We start from the raw sequence: 18,546 nt of genomic DNA, 5'->3' as shown, positions 1-18,546 counted from the left end.
CCGAGCAATCCTCTGGGGGCACCTCCAAGCACACACAGATAGGAGACAGGTGGAGATCTGAGACGGGAAGGTGGCTGGTTGGGTTCACAAACTCACTGGACTGTGGCCTGGCCTGGTCCCCTTGCCTCGCCTTCCCCGCAGCTGCCGCACCAGTAACCGGAAAAGCCTCATCCTGACCAGCACTTCGCCCACGCTGCCGCGACCCCACTCCCCACTGCCTGGACACCTGGGTGAGACAGGTGGTGGGTGTGGCCCAGACTAGAGGAGGTGTGGCCACGGGTCGGGGGCGTGACCACAGGTGAGGGGCGGGGCCAAGGCGAGGGGTGTGTCCATGCCGCAGGAGCCTGGACAGAGGAGGACCTGGATTGGGCAAAGGGCTGGACCATCCTTGTGTGGCGGTGGTCAGTCGGCTGAGGGACTGGCATCGGTGGGCGGAGGCCCAGGGGAGCTAGATTGAAAAGAGGATAAGGCCGAAGGGAGGAACCATACCTGAGAAGCGGGGCCATCTCTGATGAGGACAGAATCGGCCTGGATGGGGGCTGGGCTGACGCGGTAACCAAAACATCTTGGGGGAGGGGCGGTGTGCACAGCTACGGGGGCGTGGTCCACTCCTACGTGGGTGTGACTAGACTAAAGAGGGGAGGAGTTGCTGTTCGCCACCTGCTTTGAGGATTGGAAGGCCAGGTGGGATTGCCCCCACCCCAAGCCTTAAGATGCCCCTCTTTCTGCCACAGGTAGCAGTCCCCTGGACAGCCCCCGCAACTTCTCCCCCAACACCCCCGCCCACTTCTCGTTTGCCTCCTCCCGAAGGTGAGTCCCTCTCCCCAGGGCCCTAGAACCCTGGCTGGCCGGTGCCCACCCGCCGTCTTGGCCGCCATCTGCTCCCCTCCTAATTGCACCTGAGCCGGGCCGGAGGGACCCGCAGAGTGCCCCGACGCCGCAGCGGGAATAAGCGCCGGGCCTCGGGGGCGGGTCTGTGGGAAGGCGCGGCCACCGCCCGTCCGGAATCGGAGGAGTGGGACTTCCTTTGCGGTGGAGCGAAAGCGCCTGCGCGCTGAGCCCAGGGTCTCAGTCTCCCTAGCCTCTAGTTCCAGGCCGGGCGTTTCCATAGCAACAGTTCTGGGAGCGGAGATGGGGTGCGCAAGCGCAGCCTGCACGATGCCCACCGAGGGACTCTTGGTCTCCAAGGGGAAGGGCACCTAGGGCTGTTTCTCGAGGGCCCAAGTGGAGGAATCTCAGGTTTACCTACGGGGGTCTTTGGGGGTGTCTGGGGGTGTCGTTAATGAATTTTCTTGGGGCCTTTGGCGAAATTGGGGGAGACAGAGAGATTCCTCCAGTGTGTTTTGGAGAAACTTCTGGGAGTCACCAAGATGTTTGGGCGGGTTTCTTTTTCTTTGAACTTTACTCATTCTAAAAACGTTGCCTGAACACGTGCTTTGATCTGGGAGCTGAGTATAAGGGGGTGAATGACACCCTGTCTCTGTCTTCGGAGTTGAATTAGGGTGGCACGCCAAAAAAAAAAAAAAAAAAAACCCTGGATCACCGCAAAGGCTGGTGAAGGCTGTCGTGTGGGACTCACACAGGACTGTGGGGACAGAGGATGACTCCCTGGAGTGGGTGGGGGAAAGACCCCTTTGGCTGTGGAATTCAGCTGAGGACAATAGAGAGCTAGAAAATGGCTCTGAGATGGGACCTGATGCGGTCACCTGGGGTGGGAGGCACTCCCTGGAGGGAGGGATGAGGGACGAGTCTAGTGCACGGAAGTGTGTATCCCTGTGATGTGCAACCCGTGTGCTAATGTGGATGTGTGAGTTTGTGAGACTGTGAAAAGATGAGGCAGCCTGTGCCTACACTCGTGTCCATGGGGGTGTGCATCAGTGTGCAAGTGTGACCGTGTGTGTGTACCTGCACATTTGTAAATGTGTGTGAGTATGTGAGGGAGCGTGCCCTCCCACAAATGTCTCCATGTGAGTGTGCAATCTGGTGGGAGTGTGAATGAATGTGTGGCTGTGTGGGAGTTCGAATGTGTGACTGCATGCATGAGGGTTCTTGAATGTGTCTGTGTGAATGCAGAAGTGTAGAATGTGTGTGAGGGAGTGTGTGTCTTTGTGTCAGAGTGTGAGTACTGAGTCTCTAAGTGTATGTTTATACGTGAGTGCACATCTGGTTTTGCATGTGTGATTGGGTGTTAGTGTAGGGAAGTGTGATATTTAGGTCCATGTATGTGACAGTGAATGTGTGTTTGTGTTGAGGAGTCATGTGTGAATGTGTGTGACTGCCAGTTTGTGAACTTGACTATACTAGTCTCAATAACACTAGTGGGTGTGGCCTTGAGAGTGATCATGTCTATGTGAGTGTGAATGTGCCAACCTGGAATGTGTGTCAGCATGTGTGTATGTGTGTGTTTGAGGGAGGGGCCTTTCTCCTCTGAGAAGACTCAAGTAGTATCACTCTGAGAGCTTTCTCATGGGGGGCAACTATTGGGATTCCTCTGGACTGACTTCCCTGAGTGGGCTTTCTCTGGTCCACCTTGGGGTTCACTTTGGAGGCTTGTTTGGTGTGGGGATGACAGGAGAGGAGGATCATCACAAGGAGCAGAGGAGACTGATCTTTGCTCTAGGTCCCTGGTGCCTGGCTGGAAGACTTCCTTTTTACCCCCTTGGCTCTGAGAGCCTTTTGGAATCTAAGAGCACAGATATATCCCCCATCCCCTACCCTTGTGGTGGCCAGTGGGTTGTATCACACCCTGAGGAGTGGGAGGACCAGTGGGGCCTAGCAGCCTCTGAGCATCTTGGCTGGGTTCCAGGGCGGATGGACGCCGTTGGTCTCTGGCTTCGCTTCCTTCATCTGGCTATGGCACGAACACACCCAGCTCCACCGTCTCGGTGAGTTGGCAGGTGGGCGAGTGGGTGGGAGCTGCAGGGGGGCCCTCCCACCTGAAGGCCCACAACCCAGGCCAGTAGTTGGGCTGGCCTTAAGGAGAGTTTGGGGTTTCTCTTGTTTTCCAAGGTGTCACTCATCCATCTATTGGCATTACAGGTCCCCTCAAAAGCCCTGTTCTCCACCCTCAACATATCTTCTTGGGGGTGCTTCTCATCAGCGACTTATTTTACAGATAAAGATATGAAGGCTCATGTGTTGAGCTACTTGCCCAAGGGTCTCAGCTGGCCAAGGTCAGCATGCCCTTCATCCAGGGCACATTTACTCCACCACTGCAATACCCAAAGTCTCTCTCTCTCCACCTGCCCTTTTTCTACCTGTGTCTCTGGTTCACTCATCACCCATCCATTGGTATGATGCTCAGCAGATATTTATGTGACTGTCATATGGTGGGTGGGCTCTATCAGCTGGGCCAGAATCCAAGGATTGATGAGGCTCTCATGAGGGGATACAGACCAGTAAGAATACATTTATAACATAGGGCAGGTGGAGCTGTTATGGGAATAGCACCAGGTGAGGTGATAGTAGTATAGGCAGGATCTGATTCAGTTTGGGGGTGGGTGGTCAAGGAAGGCTACCTGGAAGAGGTGGAATTGAAGCCATGACAAAAGATCAGCAGGAGTTTGGTGGAAGAAGGAAAGGAAGGGTGTTTTAGAAAGGGGATGAGGGAACAGCATGTGCAAACTCCCAGAGGCAATAGAGAACTTGTTGAATTTGGGAAGTTGAAAATAGCTCTCTCTCTCTCTTTTTTAACTCTTTTTTTTTATATTTTTTATTTATTTATGATAGTCATACAGAGAGAGAGAGAGGCAGAGACACAGGCAGAGGGAGAAGCAGGCTCCATGCACCGGGAGCCCGATGTGGGATTCGATCCCGGGTCTCCAGGATCGCGCCCTGGGCCAAGGGCAGGCGCCAAACCGCTGCGCCACCCAGGGATCCCTCTCTCTCTCTTTTTTAAATAGCTTTGAGTGGCTGGAGCTTTGAGTTGGAAGTGGAGGAACGAGGGTGAGGCAGGCAGTGCCTTTGCTCATACTGGGGCTTCTCAGCCAGGACAGGAAAGTGGATCTTATTCTAAATGTGGTGGGAAGCCATACAGAAGCTTTTTTGCTTTATATCAAATTAAGTTAAAAATTCCAGTTTGAACTATTTGAAATTGTGGTTCTGTAGATCATAGGTTATGTGCATTGAAAAAATCAGTTTAATAGATACTGATGGGGTGGGGAATGAGTGATGTAATGTTTCAAAAGGTCCTTCTGCTTGAAGAATCAAGTGGATATCCTTGTTTCCCCCCTCCGATATCTGTAGGTCTATGTTTATGCATGCCAGGCCCCGACTAGGGACCCAGCAGAGTCCAGATACTTCCCTCAGGAGCAGACAGCAATAAAAATTAGTAATAAAGATACAGTAATTCAGGAGATAAATACAGCAAGAAGACATAAGATAGGGCAGGGATAGGGAGTGATGGATGTGTGTTCAGAGGGATGAGGGTCACCCAGAGGGGTGGCATTTAAGCAAAAGTGTGAAGGAGTGATCTGTGCTAGATATGCTCTGGACAGAGGAAGCAGTCAGTGCAAAGACCCTGAGGCAGGGTGTGCCTTGCCTTGAACAGGCTTGTTCAAAGACCATCAAGGAGGGATGCCTGGGTGGCACAAAGGTTGAGTATTTGCCTTTGCCTCAAGACTTAGGATCGAGTCCTGCATTGGGCTCCCTGCGAGGAGCCTGCTTCTCCCTTGGCCTATGTCTCTGCATCTCTGTGTCTCTCATGAATAAATAAATAAAATCTTAAAAAAAAAAAAAAAAGACCATCAAGGAGAACTGTGCAGCTGGAGCAGAGTAAATGATAGGGAGAGTGAGAGGAGGTGATGGCAGGGAGACAGGACCAGATGTTGCAGGATGTTGTGGGTCTTGGGAAGGACTTCAGTGTCCACCCCGAGTAAGGTGGAAGCCATGGAGGGTTCTGAACAGAGGAGGGATGTGACTCGACTCAGGTTTTAACAGGTTCCCACTGGCCACATCTGTGAGCGTCACAGTTCTCATCCGTGTCTGTCCCTGTCCCCCTGTCTGTCTCCAGGAGTCCCAACCTGGACCCTGGGATCCAAGGATCATAGACCAGGTCCTGATCCCGACCATGCCCAGTGGCCCATCCGCCCCAGGAGTCCCAGCCCAGGGTCGCGACATGTGGGGGGACCGCGGTGGCTCTGACCCCGGCCCCGCTCCTCCCCCCAGTCTTCCTGCTCCTCCCAGGAGCGCCTGCACCAGCTGCCCTACCAGCCCACCGTGGATGAGCTCCACTTCCTCTCCAAACACTTCGGCAGCACCGAGAGCATCACTGACGAGGATGGTGGCCGCCGCTCTCCCGCCGTGCGGCCTCGCTCGCGGAGCCTCAGGTGGGCAGAAACCCAAGCTGATGATGGGGGGGGGGGGGGGCTGTGTACTGCGAGACCCCTGTCCGCGGGATTAAATGGGTTGCAACACGTTGGGTGAGGTTTTACCGGGGTTGGGGGGGATGAGGAGATGCGATGCCTGGCTGCTTTCGGAGGCAGGGGGCCGGACGGGATGGGCTTCTCTCCCCGCAGCCCCGGGCGCTCCCCCTCTTCCTACGACAACGAGATCGTGATGATGAACCATGTCTACAAGGAGAGGTTCCCGAAGGTGAGGCGGGGCGGGGGGCGGCCGCTGGGAGGCCGGGCGGCGGGAGCCCTCGCTCGCCTTAGCTCCGCGCGCCCCCTGGTGGCCGGCGTGCGCAGCGCAGGCTCCTGGCGGCCACAGCCCCCGGGCGCAGCCCCGCGCCGGCACCCCCGCCCCGCCTCTGTCCCTCCCGCAGGCCACCGCGCAGATGGAGGAGAAGCTGCGCGACTTCGCCCGCGCCTACGAACCTGACAGCGTGCTGCCGCTGGCCGACGGCGTGCTCAGCTTCATCCACCACCAGATCATCGAGCTGGCCCGGGACTGCCTGACCAAGTCCCGCGATGGGCTCATCACCACCGTCTACTTCTACGAACTGCAGGAGAACCTGGAGAAGCTGCTGCAGGACGTGAGTGCACGGGGAGGCTGGCCTCACCCACCCCACCTCCGTGTAGACGGCGCCTGCCGCGTGCCAGGCGCTGGTGCGGAGCTGGGATTTCAGGGGTGGGCAAGAAAGACGTGGTCCCCAAGAGAAGGCCGTGGTCCTCGTCTAGGTCTGATGGGGGCGGCAGGGATTTAACCACCCTCCCCTCCTTCAGGCCTTTCCTCCAATGTCACCTTCTCAGGGGGGCCTCTAGAATTCCTTATTTAAAATGTCAACCTCTGCTCAAACTCCCCACCCTTCACACCATCCCTCACGTGGTATATTTTTGTTTATCTTATTTCTTGTGTCACTTGCTCAAATGTCAGCCCCACAGGTGGATGATGAGGTTGTCTGTTTGCTCACTGTTGCATCGCTGGTGTCTGGCACGGTGTCCAGCACACAGTAGGTGATCAATAAATTTTGGTTAAATGGATGAGTGAATGAAAGTAAACAAGATAATGTTCCCATTCAATTCAATGATAATGGACAGCATTTATTAAGGGGCGAAAGATTTATACGATCTGAAGAGAAACCAGAGTATTGGACAGCATTTATTAACCCACTACTGTGTGCTGGGGCATTGACAACCTAGCAGTGAACAAACCAGAGAAATATTCCTGCTCTCTTGGGGCTGATTTTTTTTTTTCTCTCACTCTCTCTCTCTTTTTTAAATATTTTATTTATTTATTTGAGAAAGAGAGAGAAAAAAAGAGAGAGAAAGAGAGAGAGAGCACAAGGGAGAGAGTGGAGGGAAGGGCACAGGGAGAGGGCAAGAGAGAATCTGAAGCAGACTCCCAGCTGAGAAGGGAGCCCCAAGCTGGGCTCGATCTCAGGACTCAGAGATAGATCGTGCCCTGAACCGAAATCAAGAGTCCACGGCTTAACCAACTGAGTCACTCAGGTGCCCCTCTTTTTTTTTTTTTTTAATTGCATTTATTGGGCAGCCCCTGTAGCATCTGTCTTCTGCTCAGGGCCTGATCCTGGAGATCTGGGATCGAGTCCCACGTCGGGCTCCCCATGGAGCCTGCTTCTGCCTCTGCCTATGTCTCTGCCTCTCTCTGTGTGTGTGCCTCATGAATAAATAAATAAACTATTTTTAAAAAATAAAAATAAATTATATTTATCTATTTTAGGGAGAGAGTAGGGGGAGGAGCAGAGGGAGAGGGACAAGCCAACTCTTCACTCTCCCCATCATTTACTCTGCTCCAGCTGCACAGTCCTCCTTGACGGTCTCTCTCTCTCTCTTTTTTTTTTAAGATTTAATTTATTTATTCATGAGAGACACAGAGATGCAGAGACATAGGCCAAGGAGAAGCAGGCTCTTCGCAGGGAGATCATGACATGAACCAAAATGAAATCAAGAGTCCAATGCTTAACTGACTAAGCCATTGAGGTGCCCCCTTGGGGCTGATATTCCTTTAAAAAAAAAAGATTTTATTGGGGATCCCTGGGTGGCTCAACGGTTTGGCGCCTGCCTTTGGCCCAGGGCGTTATCCTGGAGTCCCCGGATCAAGGCCCACGTTGGGCTCCGGCATGGAGCCTGCTTCTCCCTCTGCCTGTGTCTCTGCCTCTCTCTCTCTCTCTCTCTCTCTCATTCTCTCATGAATAAATAAATAAATAAATAAATAAATAAATAAATCTTAAAAAAAGATTTTATTTATTTATTTATTTATTTTAGATTTTAGATTTTAGATTTTATTTATTTATTTTAGATTTTATATTTTATTTATTTATTTATTCACGAGAGACACAGACAGAGAGAGAGGCAGAGACATAGGCAGTGAGAGAAGCAGGCTCCATGCAGGGAGCCCAATGTGGGACTCGATCCCGGGACTCCAGGATCACACCCTGGGCTGAAGGCAGACACTCAACCACTGAACCACCCAGACATCCCAAAGATTTTATTTATTTATTAGAGAGAGAGCATGAACTGGGAGAAGGGCAGAGGGATAAGCAGACTCCTGCTGAGCAGGGACCCTCCCAACATGGGGCTCCATCCCAGAACCCTGAGATCATAATCTGAGCTGAAGACAGATGCTGAACTAACTGAGTCATCCAGGTGCCCCTGGGGCTGATATTTCAATGTGGGAGTTGGATAGGAAACAGGGAAACAGACAAATCAAAGAATTCCATGATTTCATCTGATGCTTAGGGCTGTGAAGCAAATAGAACAGGGCAATCAGACCGAGGGTCAGGGGCTTCCCTGTAATGCCCAGGAGGCCTCCCCGGAAGAGGTGACATTAAAATTGGGACAAAAATAATGAGGAATTGAAAGGTATGAGAAACGCTGGGGGGAATGTGTGCCGAGCAGGGTGCACAGCCTGAGGTGAGAAGGGAGTCTGGGAAATTCCAGGAGCACGGAAGCCAAGTGACTGCTGTCATGAGGAAATGAAATCAGATATGGGCACAAGGACCAGAAATGGAGCTTTGGTCTATGGGCTTCCACTCAGACCTGAAGGGCAGTACATTGGTGTCATTATGGGTTTTAGCATCAAATCTGGTTTGAGTCTGGATTCTTTCCCGAGGTTCATAGGAGTTGAGGGCACAGACTTCAAATGGCCTAGATTCATATTTAGCTCATCACTTATTTCCTCTGCAGCCTTTGCCAAGTCACTTAACCTCTCTGTGCCTCATTCTTTCTGCTATAAAAAGGGAATGTGCTCATTCATTAATTCCACAAATATTACTTAAGCACCTATTCTGGGGCTGATCTAGAAGCTGGAGAATTACCTGGAAATAAAACAAACAAAATCTCTGCCCTCAGGAAGCTGACATTCTAATAGGAAGAGTCAGAAGATAAATAGTAGGCATCAGTTTGGCACTAGGAGGAGGCAAGTGATTTTTTTCTCCCCTCAGAACATTAATTATTGAAAAATTTGAAAAGTAGGTATATTAAAACTTAACATTATTTCAAATATTTTATTTTTTTAAGAGGAAGGAAAGCTTTGTGTTTTTTTTTAAGATTTTATTCATTTATTCATGAGAGACACAGAGAGGCAGAGACACAGACAGAAGGAGAAGCAGGCTCCATGCAGGGAGCCAGATGCGGCACTTGATCCCAGTAATCTGCTGAGCCACCCGGGCTGCCCTGGATCCTATTTTTATTTAAAATTTGTTATTTTGGGGATCCCTGGGTGGCACAGTGGTTTGGCGCCTGCCTTTGGCCCAGGGCGCGATCCTGGAGACCCGGGATCGAATCCCACGTCGGGCTCCCGGTGCATGGAGCCTGCTTCTCCCTCTGCCTGTGTCTCTGCCTCTCTCTCTCTCTCTCTCTGTGTGACTATCATAAATAAATAAAGAAAAAAATATTAAAAAAAAATAAAATTTGTTATTTTGCTTATCATAGATCTTTTGCATTATTTTTTCAAATACTGCATCATGGTTTTTTTTTTTAGATTCATTTATTTATTATTATTCATTTATTTATTTATTATTTATTTTTAGACTCATTATTTATTAATTAATAAATTTTTATTATTTATTTAATTCATTCATTTATTCATTTATTTATTCATTTATTTGTTATTTAGATTCATATTATTTATTTATATATTTATTATTTTTTAGATTCATTTATTATTTATTCATTATTCATTTATAATGAATATTTATTCATTATTTATTCTCTGTCTAGAGACAGAGAGACCACGAGCATGCGGGGGCAGAGGGGCAAAGGGAGAGAATCCTCAAGCAGACTCCCAGTGAGGGTGTAGCAGGACATGGGGCTCTATCTCAAGACCCATGAGATTGGGACCTGAGCCCAAAAGCCCAAACCAAGAGTCCCAAGCTCAACTGACTGAGCCTCCCAGGCGCCCCCATTATCATTATTTTTACCACGTTGCTGGGGCCTCAGTTTTCTCACCTGTAAAATGCAACAGCAGCAGCAGTGTGCACCCGGTGGGTCGGGAGAGGGGCCTGGCTGAAGCAGGCCGGGTGAACCCCCCTCACTGCGTCCGCCCCCCCAGGCCTATGAGCGCTCCGAGAGCATGGAGGTAGCCTTCGTCACCCAGCTGGTCAAGAAGCTGCTCATCATCATCTCGCGCCCCGCGAGGCTGCTGGAGTGCCTGGTGAGGGCCCGGGCCTGGGCGGGGGTGGGGGTGGGGGTGGGGGTGGGGGTGTGGGGGTGTTGGAGCCCGCTGCCAGCCCGCCCCTGCCCTGCCTCAGGAATTCAACCCCGAGGAGTTTTACCACTTGCTGGAGGCGGCGGAGGGCCACGCCAAGGAAGGTCACCTTGTCAAGACCGACATCCCGCGCTACATCATCCGCCAGCTGGGCCTCACCCGGGACCCCTTCCCAGGTGCTGGCCGGTGGGCGCCGGGGGCTGTGGCTGCACCCGCCGGGTCCCCAGCCTCTGCTCACTCTCCGTCCCTTCCTAGACGTGGTGCACCTGGAAGAGCAGGACAGCGGGGGCTCCAACACGCCCGAGCAGGACGACCTCTCCGAGGTAAGGCCCCCGGGTCCCGCCGAGGGCTCACCTCCTGAGGGCTCTCTGCCCTCAGTTTGGGTGGATCTCTTGGTCCCTGCTCCAAGCCTCAGTTTCCCCATCTGTGAAATGGGTCGATAATAACAGCTGTTCCTCCATCGGCTTTTTTTTTTCATGGTGAAATACGCATAAGACACACCCATGCACACATGGTACAGAAAACATACCATTAAAATTTTTTTTAAAAGATTTTATTTATTTATTCATGAGAGAGACAGAGAGACAGAGAGAGAGAGAGAGAGAGAGGCAGAGACACAGGCAGAGGGAGAAGCAGGCTCCATGCAGGGATCCCGACGTGGGACTGGATCCCCAGACCCAGGATCACACCCTGAGCAGAGGGCAGATGCTCAACCACTGAGCCACGCAGGTGTCCCCATTTTAACCATTTTAAAATTAAAAAACTCACTGGGTTTTAATACATTTACAGTGTTGGGCGGCTATCACCTCTATCTAGTTCTGGAACATTTTCATTACCCCCCCAAAAAACCATGTACCCATTAGGCAGGTACTCCTCACTCACCCTCCCCTCCCCAGCCCCTGGCAACCACTAATCTGCATTCTGACTCTATAGATCTGTCAATTCTGGTTATTTTATATAAATTTCATATTTCACGTAAATGTATATTTTATATACATTTCTGGGTATTTCATATAAATTCACTTTTACTCTGTGGCCTTTTTTGTCTGGCATAACATTTTCAAGGTTCATCCATGTTAAAAAAAAAAGGTACATCCATGTTGTAACACAGATCAGTACTTTGTTCATTTTTATGGCTGAATAATAATATTCCACTGTAGGCATCCACCATATTTGTGCATTGTCCATTGATAGACATTTGGGTTGTTTTTACCTTTTGGCCATTGTATGAATAGTGCTGCTTTGAACATTTGTGTACAAGTGTTTGGACAGCTGTTCCAGTTCTTTTGAGTATATACTCAGGAGCAAAATTGCTGGTCGTATGGTAATTGTGGGGAGCCCTGCATGGGTTTTGAGTAGGTTGGATGTCTCTCTGTGTTAATAGCTCAGCACAGTGAAAATTGCCGTAATCCCACCTCTTAGGCCAGCCACACTTTGACAGATGTTCCCCATGTCTAGTACTGGCCACTCACGTGTTTTTTTTTTTTTAAATTTGAAGCAAAATATAGAACAGAGAAGATTACAGAGAAGATTTTGACTCAAAATCTGGGTTTGAGCCTTCTCTTGAAAAACCAGAGGTTCTGTTAACACCATCATAGAACCAGCTGGCAGTAAGTGGGGGCTGCTCTATGATAAGGGGTACCTGCCTCCCAGTCATCCATGCCCCCACCTGGCCTGCCTGGCCCCTGAAGGCACTTGAATTTGTAACCTTTGTTTCAAATTGTATCTATGAATTCTCACACCTATACACACACATCTTTCCTCTCTCTCTCTCTCTCTCTGTATATATATATATATATTTTTTTTTTTTAAAAGAATCTCACTACCCATGCCATTTGTTTAATTTTTTGAATAGGTAATGGAATGACATCACTCAAAACTCTAAAAACTCTAAAAAGGTATTTATCTTTAATTGTTATTTATAGGATTCTACGTATGCCATTCAATCAAACTTGTTAATTGAGTGATTCAAATCTTCCATCTCCCTATTCTTTTTTCTATTTTTTTTGCCTGATTAATCTGATAGTTTCTGAGAAATATGTGTAAAATCCTTGTTTCGAGCAGTTTCTTCCTGTAGTTCTATCATTTTTTGTGCCAGATGTTTTTAGGCTACATTCAGAGGAGCATACAAATTTAGTATATCACACATTTTTGTGTGATATTTATGGAATGAATCTCTTCATCCTAAAGAAAAAGAAACATAATTTTCAAAAAAGGTATACAGTGAAATATCCTATCCCCATTTTGTCCCCCACTGGCCTATATCCCCCCAAATATTATTAGTCTATGTGCTACTGAGCACCTCCCCAGATATGATTAGATAGCTCCATTTTGCCACAAAAACATACAGTACATATTGTTCCTTGCTCCCCCCTCCTTAATAAAATATTTTGGAGGCCCTTTTGAATCAATGTACTGAGAAATGCCTCATTCTTTTTAACAGTGACACGATATCCCTTCATACAGATGCTGCTCATGTGTTTATTAAACCAATTTCCTATAGATGAACATATGGATTGTTTCCAATCTTGCAATAAGCAAGATATGCATGCATCATTTTTCACAAGCATATCTATGGCATCAATTAAAAATGCAATTACTGGATCAAAGGGAACATGCATTTGTAATTATTTTATATGCCAAAGTACCTTCCATGAGGATTGTACCAATAGCGGGATATAGAAGTACCTGTTCCTCCACAGGTTTACCCTTTTGGATTTTTTTGCCAATTTGCTAGGTGAAAAATTGTATCTTGAGGTAGTCTTAATTTGCCCTTCTGCCACTATATATAAGTTTCAGCATCTTTTCATATGGTTAAGAGCTCTAATTGTAATCCAAATATCTTGCCTATATCTTTTCTTCGTTTGTTAGGCATTTTGTTATTGATTTCTGGAAGCTCTTTATACATTAAGGTGATTATTTTGTAGGCTTCTTTCCTAATGGAAAAAAGTTAGGAATATGGCTTCAGAGTCAGACAGTATGGGTTCAAGTCCTGACTTTGGTACTCCCTCACTGTGGCACTTGGATGAAGGTTCCATCCCCTCCCCTCCCTGTCCTTCTGATTCCTCCTATGTAAATGGAATAAGAAGAATAGCAATCTTATGATGATGGTGGTGGTGGTCTCCATTTTTCCCTATAGGGCCGCAGCACCAAGGCTAAAAAACCACCTGGAGAGAATGACTTTGAGACCATCAAGCTCATAAGCAATGGTGCCTACGGGTGAGCCACCCGGGGCTCTGGCGGGGGGAGGGTGGCGGAGGCCGGGTGTCTCGGAGGTGATGGCCGGTCCTCGCTCTCTCCCCCTGCAGTGCTGTCTACCTTGTGCGGCACCGCGATACAAGACAGCGCTTTGCAATGAAGAAGATCAACAAACAGAACCTGATATTGCGGAACCAGATCCAGCAGGCCTTTGTGGAGCGTGATATACTCACTTTTGCTGAGAACCCCTTTGTGGTTGGCATGTTCTGCTCCTTTGAGACCCGGCGCCACCTCTGCATGGTCATGGAATACGTGGAAGGTGTGGCTGCCTGCAGGACTGCAGGGAAGATGGGGGATGCATGCAGCTCATGGTTGCTCAGTGGCCTGAGCCCTAGTCACCATATTGCCTATCCACCTGTATGTTTATCTGCCTATTTAATAATCCAGTCATTGATTATCTATCACATTTGTTTATAATCTACCCATCTGTTGGTTTATCTATTTTCATTTCATTTAATGTAGGTACATCTTCCCTCCATCTGTTCATTTGCTAATCTATCAGTTTTTCCATCCATCCATCCATCCATCCATGTACCATCTCTCCATTCATCCACTCTTTCCATCCATCCATCCACCCACCCATCTATCCATCCATCCATCCATCCATCCATCCACCCACCCACTCATCTATCCATTCATCCATCCATCCATCCATCCATCCATCCATCCATCCATCCACCCACTCATCTATCCATCCATCCACTCACCCATCCTATCCATTCATCCACCCACCCATCTACCCATCCACTCACCTATCCACCCACTCTCCACCCAACCATCATCCATCCTTCCATCTATCCATCCATCCAATAATTTAATTATCCATCTCTTTGTCGATCTACATATCTGTTATCCATCTTTTTTTAATATTTATTTATTCATAGAGATGCAGAGAGAGAGAGAGAGAGGCAGAGACACAGGCAGAGGGAGAAGCAGGCTCCATGCAGGGAGCCGGATGTGGGACTCGATCCCGGGACTCCAGGATCATGCCCTGGGCTGCAGGCGGTGCTAAACCGCTGCGCCACCGGGGCTGCCCTCTGTTATCCATCTTAAAACATTAATATACTTCATTTTTTAAAGATTTTATTTATTTATTCATAGAGACACAGAGAGAGAGAGAGAGGCAGAGACACAGGCAGAGGGAGAAGCAGGCTCCATGCAGCGAGCCTGATGTGGGACTCGATCCTGGGTCTCCAGGATCACACCCCGGGCTGCAGGCGGCACTAAACCCCTGCGCCACTGGGGCTGCCCTAGACTTCATTTTTTAGAGTATTTTAGATTTACTGAAAAATTGACTGGACACATTGAGTTCCCACAGATGCTCTTTCCTCACAGTTTATTCTTTTTTTTTTTTAATTAATTAATTAATTTATTTATTTATTCATGAGAGACACACAGAGAGAGAGGCAGAGACACAGGCAGAGGGAGAAGCAGGCTCCATGCACGGGGAGCCCGACGTGGGATTTGATCCCGGGTCTCCAGGATCACGCCCTGGGCCAAAGGCAGGCGCTAAACCGCTGCGCCACCCAGGGATCCCCTCACAGTTTATTCTTTACATGTTGTGTTCATGTGGCACATTTGTTATAATTGAACCAATATGGATACATGATTATTATTATTTTTTAAATATTTTATTTATTTATTCATGAGAGACACACAGAGAGAGAGGCAGAGACACAGGCATAGGGAGAAGCAGGCTCCATGCAGGGAGCCCGATGTGGGACTCGATCCCAGTACTCCAGGATCACACCCTGGGCTGAAGGCAGACGCTCAACTGCTGAGCCACCCAGGTATCCCTGGATACATGAATATTATTATTTTTTAAGATTTTATTTATTTATTCATGAGAAACAAAGAGAGAGAGGCAGAGACATAGGCAAAGGGAGAAGCAGTCTCCATGCAGGGAGCTCGACGTGGGACCTGATCCCGGGACTCCAGCATCACACCCTGGGCTGAAGGCAGGCGTTAAACCACTGAGCCACCCAGGGATCCCCTGAATACATAATTATTAACTGAAGTCCCTATAGTAGGGTTAGTTGTTTACCTTGCACATCTATTTTCATCTATTCATCTTTTTATATATCTAGCCATGCAGTTACCCATCCATTTATTCACCCATTTACTCGTCACTTATCCATCCATCAGTATCTATGTATCTATTTATTAACTCATCATCTATCCATCTATTTACTATCCATATTTTTATTCCTCCATCTACAACTATTCTAGCAGCCTCTCATCCTATTTTGCTATCTCTTTATTTTTTAAAAAAATATTTTATTTATTTGAGAGAGACAGAGACAGAGATAGCAACTGCAATAGTACAGGTAGAGAGGAGAGGGAGAAGCAGGCTCTCCACTGAGCAGGGAGCCCAACAGGGGCTCCATTTTAGGACTCTGGGATCATGACTCACTGGCTACCTCCTTCCATTTGTCCACAATTTATCCATCAGTTTATCCATGTAGCTATTTACTATCTATCCATGCAGCCACCAATGTATATTTTTTTCATCTGTTTATCCACTCATCCATGCTTATAATCACCTAAATACTAATTCTATCTATTGCTCCAGTTACACATATTGTGGTTATTAAGAGATGCATTGTCTTATGGAGTCACACTATGCTGCCCCAAGCCTTTAGTCAACCACCTGTTCACTCAACAGATGTCCCCTTGTGGTTTTCCTCATGCCACATGCTGTGCTAGGCCCTGGTGACACAGTTGGGACCCAGACAGACACTCCTCTCCCTCGTGGAGGTTACATTGTGGTCTGTGTAGCCAGACAATAAACAAGCCAGAGGAGACCAGGTGATTTCACATATAAGGATGGCATCGGGGACCATAAGGAAGAGGAAATCCAAGCACAAAGTCTCTTAAGTGAGAAGGTGTCTGGATTTGGAGGAGCAATGAAGAGGCCAAGAAAGCTGGAGCCAAGTGAACAAGCCAAAGGGAGAGTAGGGGGAGATAAGGATGAAGAGGTGATGGGGTTGAGCATGCAGAGCCTTGCAGAACCCTGAATGGCATTGGATTTCACTCCAGGTGCAACAGACATCATCTATAAGATTTTAAGCAGAGCTGATATGATCTGGTTTATGTTTGAGAATATCCATTTAGCTGCTGCAGTGAGGGCAGAAGCAAGGAGACCAATATGGAGGTGATGGTGCAAGTTTTAAGTCATATACTTTCTGAGTGTGGCCCAGCCCTAAAGTCTCATTTGGAAGTGAATTCAGCTTGGTTCTCATCATAAGTGTGTGTCAGGATTCCCTAGGGTTGTGACCAAATGCAGATTCCTGAGCCCCACCCTTGTGGAGTCTGATTTGTCAGTTCCTGACACAGAGTTAAGTCTGGCTCAGGCAGGAAGGAAGAAAGAAAGAAAGAAAGAAAGAAAGAAAGAAAGAAAGAAAGAAAGAAAGAAAGAAAGAATTTATTTATTTGAAAGATTTGATTTAAAAAAAATCATGTCACTTTCAGGAATGGCTGTATCTGGGTGCTCAAACCATGTCACCAGGAATCTCTTCATCTCTTGACTCTGCTCTTGCATGTGTGGACTTCCTTCTAGACAGGCCCTGGTATAGCAGAGTTGCCACCCAGGAATCCCAGTTTATGTCCTATGAGTTTAGCAATATTTGTGAAAATAGAAGGGACAGTCTGAGGGCTGGTTCACTGAAGCGACTTGGGTTACACGCTAACCTAGAGTCTGCGCCTGGAAGAAAATCTGGCCCTTGTAAGAGAAGTTAGGAATAGACTTAGGAGACTAAAATAGGAATGCTGTTTACAGTAAACTTAGTAGGGGCCAGGAGTCTACATTTTAAGGCCCGAGGCCCTCAAGAGTCACACTCCAGGAGATCAAGACTCATGCTCCTAGACTCAGTCAATAAGCAGGCAGGCTTTTTATTCTCTTCTTTTTTAAAAAGATTGTATTTATTTGAGAGAGAACCTGATGGGGGCAGGGGAGGGGTGGAGGAAGAGGGAGAAGCAGACTCCCCACTGAGTAGGGAGCCTGACGACATGGGGTGCATTCCCAGGACCTCCGAGATCATGACCTAACCCACAGGCAGACACTTAACCTACTGAGCCACCCACACACCTCCAGGCTTTTATTCTGACCAGATCTCACCTCCACCATCAACTCCTCACCATCTGACTCAACCTCTCTCTGAGCCTCAGTCTCCTCATGTATGAAATTGGCTGATCAGATTAACTTTGGAGCTGACTAAGAGGAAGAGAGAAGCCTGGTAGAGAGCACTCTGCATGTGACCTGGGGAGGGGGGGCGCCTCTCTGAGCCTCAGTTTTCCTTAGCTGTAAAATGGAAACAACGTGAGGTGAGGACCTGGTGCGTGTTGAGTGCTCAGCTCCAGGCTGAGGGTGCCTCCGTCTTCACGTGGGCCAACTCCTTCCCCCACAGGGGGGGACTGTGCCACCCTGCTGAAGAACATCGGGGCACTGCCTGTGGAGATGGCCCGCATGTACTTCGCTGAGACCGTGCTGGCACTGGAGTACTTGCACAACTATGGCATCGTGCACCGGGACCTCAAGCCTGACAAGTGAGCCTTTCCCATCACTTCCTTCCTGCCCCTCGGGAAGCCCTGGCATGAAAGGACCAGGAGTGAAGTGGACACAGGCATCACTTCTGAGACCCGCCCCCTCCCCATTGCAGCCTACTCATCACCTCTATGGGGCACATCAAGCTCACGGATTTTGGCCTCTCCAAGATGGGGCTTATGAGCCTCACGACCAACCTGTACGAGGGCCACATTGAGAAGGACGCCCGGGAATTCCTGGACAAACAGGTGTGTGTGCGGGCATGGGGTTCACCGTGGGTGGAGTGACCCCACAGAACTGCGGGGCCCAGGGCCTGGTGGGGGGCTCGGCTCTCCCTCGAGGCCCCTCCCGCGGCCAGGGCGCAGGCTGACGGCCTGCCCCCAGGTGTGTGGGACCCCAGAGTACATCGCACCCGAGGTCATCCTGCGCCAGGGATACGGCAAGCCGGTGGACTGGTGGGCCATGGGCATCATTCTTTATGAGTTCCTGGTGGGCTGCGTACCCTTCTTTGGAGACACGCCCGAAGAACTCTTTGGACAGGTCATCAGCGGTGCGTGCCTCTGTGGGGGGCAGGCGGGTGGCATGGGTACATGGGCCAGGCCAAGGCCTGTGGACTCCAAAAGCGACCCCCAGCT

The 18,546-nt window shown here is 49.0% G+C and overlaps 1 protein-coding gene across 2 annotated transcripts in view; it reads left to right on the top strand.

Annotated features, from left to right (window-relative positions):
- The window catches only part of MAST1 (microtubule associated serine/threonine kinase 1), a 30,300-nt gene that overhangs the window by 5,481 nt on the left and 6,273 nt on the right, over window positions 1–18,546 (top strand). For both annotated transcript variants that reach the window (XM_038567133.1, XM_038567132.1), the window contains 14 exons: window positions 142–230; window positions 735–810; window positions 2,807–2,885; window positions 5,167–5,327; window positions 5,517–5,592; window positions 5,765–5,974; window positions 9,955–10,056; window positions 10,154–10,286; window positions 10,366–10,433; window positions 13,250–13,329; window positions 13,419–13,627; window positions 17,775–17,913; window positions 18,027–18,159; window positions 18,296–18,461. In XM_038567133.1, the coding sequence (XP_038423061.1) occupies window positions 142–230; window positions 735–810; window positions 2,807–2,885; window positions 5,167–5,327; window positions 5,517–5,592; window positions 5,765–5,974; window positions 9,955–10,056; window positions 10,154–10,286; window positions 10,366–10,433; window positions 13,250–13,329; window positions 13,419–13,627; window positions 17,775–17,913; window positions 18,027–18,159; window positions 18,296–18,461 (1,721 nt within the window). The remainder of the gene's footprint in view (window positions 1–141; window positions 231–734; window positions 811–2,806; window positions 2,886–5,166; window positions 5,328–5,516; window positions 5,593–5,764; window positions 5,975–9,954; window positions 10,057–10,153; window positions 10,287–10,365; window positions 10,434–13,249; window positions 13,330–13,418; window positions 13,628–17,774; window positions 17,914–18,026; window positions 18,160–18,295; window positions 18,462–18,546) is intronic.

This window comes from Canis lupus, chromosome 20 (assembly GCF_011100685.1).
Source record: "Canis lupus familiaris isolate Mischka breed German Shepherd chromosome 20, alternate assembly UU_Cfam_GSD_1.0, whole genome shotgun sequence".
In the NCBI taxonomy this organism is placed as follows: Eukaryota; Metazoa; Chordata; class Mammalia; order Carnivora; family Canidae; genus Canis; species Canis lupus.
This window is presented reverse-complemented; position numbering and strand designations above follow the sequence as displayed.